At 41.2% G+C, this 7,381-nt stretch overlaps 1 protein-coding gene across 1 annotated transcript; it reads left to right on the top strand.

Moving 5' to 3' along the window:
* Nucleotides 1–2,961: 2,961 nt before the first annotated feature.
* LOC108670701 (mitochondrial fission process protein 1) lies at nt 2,962–6,102 on the top strand. The gene is made up of 4 exons (XM_018158191.2): nt 2,962–3,130; nt 3,481–3,576; nt 4,228–4,355; nt 5,395–6,102. The coding sequence occupies exons 2-4, from the start codon at nt 3,492–3,494 to the stop codon at nt 5,536–5,538; spliced, it is 357 nt and encodes a 118-aa protein (XP_018013680.1). The 5' UTR covers nt 2,962–3,130; nt 3,481–3,491; the 3' UTR covers nt 5,539–6,102.
* Nucleotides 6,103–7,381: the final 1,279 nt, after the last annotated feature.

The following is a 7,381-nucleotide window of genomic DNA, read 5'->3' as shown; positions in this document are numbered from 1 at the left end:
TCTTTACGTAGGTTTTCTTTAAAAATTAGTCAGAAATTCATTATTTGCAGAAGAGGGTTGAAACAAACACTGAAATGACAGGCAATGATTGCTCTAACATATACTATTGTCAAATTAAATTCAGTGCAATTAGAATGCACGCCATGGGCTGGTCCTTTCTTTATTGATGGTGCACAAAGCACTCTTTTATTTAGCACTGCAAGACTGTTAGACTGATAGATCCCAGCAGTAAAAAGCGCCTCGTGTGAAAGACTGCGCTGTAAATACTGCCGCGGCATTTTTGACGCACGCAGTATCTACTGCCCTGTGTGAAAGGGGCTTTAGGATAACAGCATGTCATGTGTAAGAAGTGATGGTATGGGTTATAAAGCATTGGAGAAGTTGAACAACCGCAACGTATTGACCGTTAACTATGTGGAGTAGCAGCTTGTGTGCTGAACTTCAGCTGAAGCAGTGTTGGTTTAAAGTTCGTGTGTTCACTGTGTGTCTGTGTTGAGATAGGTCAATTGACTACATCTACAGCCACCCACGGCCACAGGTCTACAGCTGGTTAGGTGCTAGGATGACAATATCTATAGCATTTAGATGGTTGATGTTGGCTTCAGGGCTGATTAGAGCGTTAATTTGCTGGTCTACGGCTGCGTACCCTCAAGGTCAGCCATGCCAAATCGATGATCGGACGAAATACAAACTTAAATACTTTGTTAAGTTACAGAGCAGCAGGCCAGCACCGACGAAAGTATTAGCGCCCCCACTCCGCCTTATTTCAGATCGATTCCAGGCTTTCCAGAAGGTGAGTCTTAAGCAGAAATTGTATTATCAGTTCTGGGTTAAAGGGCGGCAGGAGAATTGTGCTTAAAGAGAAGGTTTAACTGCTGACAGGCAGAGCGTAGGCTACGTTGCTGAAGGGTGTAAAACTATACCGGACGAATCACGAAATGAGCTGGAGTAAACAACACGTGGCGGACAACACATCCACAACATGCAACGGAGAATCATCGTCTTTCCACATTTGAGCAACAAGGTTTGTCGATCAGACTCATGATCGGTCTTCAACAATGATCTCCCATAGCAGATATTAAATAACGAATATCATATAGAGCGCTAATAATGATTATGCTGTGTGGGTGAATTTCCGGTAAGGTTGAGAGAAGGCAACACAAATTAACAATTCTAAAACTATAGCCTGTGTTATTCTTCCAACACTGCAATCAAAATTCTCGCAGTATTCTACATGTTCAAAATTATATATTGGAGATTATTATTGTCATTGAAGTGCTGAGGAAGACATATGTAGGTGGGAGCGAAGCTCGACGAGCTACCTAGGCCACATCAGGCGACAGGCCTACACTTCAGCGCCGACATCACTATGTTATAGGCACTGCAGCAACAGCTCTCCTGCCGGCGACGGCGAGAGCCCAATACGGAGCTTTATGCGTTTCAAGAGAAGTTACATCAACGCTGCCAGCAAATTGAAGCGCTGAAGGAACAAACGCTTCAGATGGCAGGGGGAGGGGGAACGTACCATCACCCTTGTCACAACCAAAATATAAGAATGTCTTGCCAATATGCCCATGGAAAATTTCGCGGCGGAAGTAAGTCGGCTTATCAAAGACACTGGCAAAAAAAATGGAGGCGCTTGTTCAGTGCGTCCGAATTTCTTGCTGATTTCGTTGGCTTAGCCCGTGAAATTTAAACAAAAAATTTAGTCATTGACCTCGATGCTCTGTGCGTCAGTTTCTGGTCAGAATCGGCGAGGAGGCCGGGCGGTTAAGCATAGCAGAATTGTAGCAGTGAGTTGTGAGTTCGAGACCGCAAAATGCTGTGAATGTTCTGCAATGTTAAGAATTGGCGACAGACGTAGAGTCTACTAAACGCTGAAACCGCTATTATCATTATTATTATTAAGATTGGATTGGGTTGCGAGCTGACCTCTGTTCATGACCTTTAGATCGGTTATCACGATGCATAGAAGATCTTTTACTAGGGTAAAAACAATATTTAAAAGTTTACGTCGCACTCAGCAGTTAACAAAAAGTTCAAGTACAGTTAACTATTCACAAGAATCCTAAAAGACTAAAACATCTAATAAATCATGCCAACATCTTAAAAAATAATCCACGAAAAAAGTCGTTCTACTCCTAAATATCACGTTCCAATGAAGAAGTACCCATCTAATGAAATTCAGTCACTAAGTAAAGAAATTAAAATAGAAAACCTTTTCACTGCAACAAAAATTATATCCGTAGCTTCTGCTCATTGAGCGTCAGAAGCACTAACTACTCTTTTCTCATATTTGATGTTGTTAAAATATATAAAATATAGAATATGATAGAACGTTTTCAGCGTTTACTAGGCCGCAGACCTGTCGCGATTGTTAACATTGCAGAACAATCAAAGCTTGTTTCCATCTCGAACTCGCAACCCATTTCTCCAGAAATTATTATCAAGCATATAAAATCAGAGGGTTACTTCAATTATTTAGGTAAAAACAGTCTAATTATTAATTTGTTGGATGGTTCGTCCCATTCCCTAGTTCTAACGCTCTAAGAAAACCTTCTCGCTCTCCTTGAACATCTCGCTATCCTTCGCTCCCATGTTCCCCGAGTCCTGCGTTGTTATCACATTCCTTAGTTCATCGTTGCACGAGACCTTCTCATGTGTAACTAAATAGTTGTTCCCACTTCAAATATATTAAAAAATTATGTTCACTAGAGGAATGTAGCTGGAGCAACTGAAGCCCATTTACAATTAATAAGAGTTAGACACTGTAAGGAAATTTACCAGCTATATTAATGATAAATAATTTTAAAAAGCTCCTTTTGATACCAATTTTGCAGTGTTGAATGAAGTACTGCTGTTGGAGTAAGCTACTGTTGCATATAGATTTACAGTACGTTTGTACGAATTCTAGTACTTATGAGAAGTTGGCACGACAGACGATATAACGGTCACGGCCGTTGCATCAGCGTCAATGTTGTTATAGTGAGAAGCAGTGCTGTGTGGGTTGCAGCTTTTTGTGACTGAAAAGTGCATTTAGTGGGACGTTCAAACCAAAAGCATCGAATTAAATTATTGCTGTTTTTTAGTTTGATTAGTCTAGTTTCGATTTACTCCAAATAATTACCAGGTGAGTAGGTCCGGATTGGTTTTGTTTGCGTCCTAATTCGATAGTTTTTTACGTTTCTGAAACAGAAAACGTAAATTTTGTAGAACAGACTATTTTGTATATTGGACTAAGAGAATATAAATTGAATCAGCAGACGACAATGATAAAATTTTATACTTATTTCTGCATCAGCTAATTTATGTATATATGACTTCAAGAAGGTGGTGTGATTTGCAACATATTAGTATTACTATTAATGCTCTTTGTAAGCTCATAAATAATGCGTCGATATTTTAAAAACGAAAAGAACTGTACATTCTTTAAAATTAATATTTGAAAAATAAACTATTTTAATTTATGTGGTTTTCAAGGTTGAAGGACAATGGATAATGCAAAAGCAGACAGAGACCAAGCTGAGGACAAGAAGGAGGTTGACATATATAGGGATACACCGGTGCGTCTTCTAGGTGGGTACTATACGCTGCCTTCTAGAATATACTCTCAGAAAGGTTTCTACATCATCTGGATATTCGGTTAGATTAGATGTTCCTTTCTCGTTATAATTATAATTTATTTATTATCTATGTATAACGGATACGTCATACATGTCGTAAAAATGAGATATTCCAGCCGAATAAATCGAAGAAATCGGTTAAAGTTGCAAATTGCAATAGGTATAAGGTATACGGAAACTGTTATACTCTACAGTCTACATCCACCATAACATTAGGCAACAACCATTTCAGTTCAAGATAACAAATACCATTATACGATTTCGTATAATTCGATTGAATGAAGTCACGTGTACCTAATTAGTAGTGTTCAAGGGGCAACGTACGTACTTGTTTATTACCAAGATTGGAGCAGTAAGTTGCGGGTTCGAACCCACCTACCTGCTCCAATTTGGTTAAATTCACCAGAAATTGACAGACAACAATTGACCTTTTGTCTCAGCCTAAATGGCACAGTTGAAGTTGAAGCAGTGAATTGCGTGTTCGAGACCCGCTATAGTCTGTAAAATTCTACGATGTTCATAATTAGCGGCTAGCCTAATGACCTAATCAACTCTGTCTGTGAGTACCCTAGAAGTACCCTGACGTTTGTTGTGGTACGCGCAGGGTACGCCAACGAGGTGGGCGAGTCGTTCCGGGCGCTGACGTCGCCGTGGTTTGTACGCGCGACGTACGGCGTCTCCGGTCTCTACGTCGTCGCGGACACGACGGACAAGGCCACCAAGATGGCGCGGGTAGCGGCATTGGCATAACTTGTTGAGATTTTATGTCTTCATTGTAATGTTAATACCAATGGTCTATAACTGTTTTTTATTGTTGTTTCCACTGACTCATGCCAATGATTAATTAATTATTATTTGTTGGTTCTATGCCAACGGTGTACATTGTACAATTGTATTATCATGCAAATGATCCGCGTTTGGTTTTCTTGATAAATTTATTGTTACTAGATTGTATTGTCAGTGTGGTTTTTCTGGCATTAATATATAATTATAATACTTTCTGCAGTGTTAATCCAATTGAAATAACAATTGTAATTGACACTGTAATAAGTAGGAGCACCTCACCCCACACTACGACGTCGTAACTCTGAGCACCTCACCCCACACTACGACGTCGTAACTCTGAGCACCTCACCCCACACTACGACGTCGTAACTCTGAACACCTCACCCCACACTACGACGTCGTAACTCTGAGCACCTCACCCCACACTACGACGTCGTAACTCTGAGCACCTCACCCCACACTACGACGTCGTAACTCTGAGCACCTCACCCCACACTACGACGTCGTAACTCTGAGCACCTCACCCCACACTACGACGTCGTAACTCTGAGCACCTCACCCCACACTACGACGTCGTAACTCTGAGCACCTCACCCCACACTACGACGTCGTAACTCTGAGCACCTCACCCCACACTACGACGTCGTAACTCTGAGCACCTCACCCCACACTACGACGTCGTAACTCTGAGCACCTCACCCCACACTACGACGTCGTAACTCTGAGCACCTCACCCCACACTACGACGTCGTAACTCTGAGCACCTCACCCCACACTACGACGTCGTAACTCTGAGCACCTCACCCCACACTACGACGTCGTAACTCTGAGCACCTCACCCCACACTACGACGTCGTAACTCTGAGCACCTCACCCCACACTACGACGTCGTAACTCTGAGCACCTCACCCCACACTACGACGTCGTAACTCTGAGCACCTCACCCCACACTACGACGTCGTANTATTCCCTCCCCCTTCCGCAGGTGCCCCTGGCGCGACGCAAGTGGGCGACGACGCTGGTGGGGCTCGCCACGATCCCCTTCATCGTCCACCCCATCGACGCCCTCGTCCACTACGGCATGGACAAGACAGTGCGTCCTTACCTGCACCGCCATGACGGGCCTTAGTCCATCAGTCCTTAACTGTCAAACCTGCACCGCTATGGCGTTCCAGGCGATAAGGCATAAAAAGTCGAGCTACTAGATAAGGGCAATAAGGCGTAGGAAGCATTGCCGCTGGGAGCTACTAGATAAGGGCGATAAGGCGTGAGAAGCATTACCGCTACGAGCTACTAGATAAGGGCTATAAGGTGTAGGAAGCATTACCACTACAAGCTACTAGATAAGGGCGATAAGGCTTGGTTAAAATCATTTACTTTACAGTAGTCTGCTTTGTGGTTTTGTTCGTTTATGTGATAGTTTCATTCAGCCATCATGATTGCATTTAAATACTTCTTATGGTACTTCATCATTCGACGTTAGCATTCATTAATTGTAATTGCATGTACTTACACCATGAAGATGCGTCATACATCACCTCATCTTATTTTCAATTAAGATATAGATATTCTCTAGAGATTATAGATGCTCAATGATATTGCGGTTAGTTTTCAATGTATGCGCAGTTGTTAACGTTAAATTTAACGAATTGTTGAATTTGCGACCTCAGCAACGAAGCTATTGGAACTAAGTTGGTTGATTAGTTTTAGTGATTAGCGTGTCTGCGGACTGACTAGTATGTCTGCGGACTGACCAGCGTGTCTGTGGACTGATTAGCATGTCTACCTCAGTCCAAACTCTGGATCAGCTTTGCAAAGCCGCGTTTCCTGTCGCCGCTGCTGTACAAATGTTTATAATTGGTATACATACGTTATTTTTTTTTTTTACTCAGCGTTGTTGTGTTACAATACAACGTTCATGTATATCTCTACGCCCTTGTGTTTCATTTCTCCATTTTATTAATAATTATTCGTCGTTTACCCTTGACGGAACGAATACGGCGTTAAAATCCGCTTCCACTCTTCAGTCCTAACTCTCATAAAAGTTAACGCTTCAAATTCTCGAAGGCATCTCCTCTTATATAATCCAGGTGCTGATATTCTCATAAGTTACTTGAGTAACTAGACCGTGCAGATACATAACAAGCACAACTCGATCGGCTGCTCGTCAGTACTAGACTAGTACATTCCGTACCGAATACCGTACATTTATACTTACATTTCAGCGCTCCCACCAAAATTTTCCACAGTATATTGCGACAAAATATGTTCTCGTTATATGTCCTCTTCTGATAATTGTGGTCACTGCTATTTTGCCTTCAAATGTTCGGTGCCTCTACCAATTTTAACTTTTATCTTATATCTGTTAAACTGTATTCAGTATGATAAATAAAATATTTAGCAACGTATTAGGCTTTTTTAAACGCTTACTCTCTGCCTTCATATTGATGGCAAACACGTTACCTTCTACACAGGGGAATGTGTGGGGAATTCGCTTCTTTAGCGAGAACGCTGCATTCTTATATTGTTATTTTCTAATTCGGATTCGAGATTTTAAGGCATTATGATAAAAACGTGTCTGTTTTCATTGATAGAATAAGGCCAGGCTTAAGTAATACAAATTTTTATATATTCTTGCTGTGAATGACTAAAATTGTGTACATTATTTCATGCCTCGGAAACAAGACATGAAAAGAACCCATCGATAATTAGTTAAATTGTAAAATTATTCCCCGCTTTGAATAATATTAGAAATATTTTAACATATAAAGTACCTGTCGATATTCTAGTATATACTTGCCAAGAATTAAGGTAATGTTAATTTAGGAGCTAATCCGCCCTTGAAAAGCCGCAGACTTAAATAGGATTTTCGTGACGTTATAAAACTTTTTATAGCAGAAGTTGCAGTCGCAGCAGCACTAATTGGCGTTAGTTACCATGGTTGAATCTACTAGTTCAACCATGTTAGTTAC

This window comes from Hyalella azteca, unplaced genomic scaffold (assembly GCF_000764305.2).
Source record: "Hyalella azteca isolate HAZT.00-mixed unplaced genomic scaffold, Hazt_2.0.2 contig15555, whole genome shotgun sequence".
Lineage (NCBI taxonomy): Eukaryota > Metazoa > Arthropoda > Malacostraca > Amphipoda > Hyalellidae > Hyalella > Hyalella azteca.
This window is presented reverse-complemented; position numbering and strand designations above follow the sequence as displayed.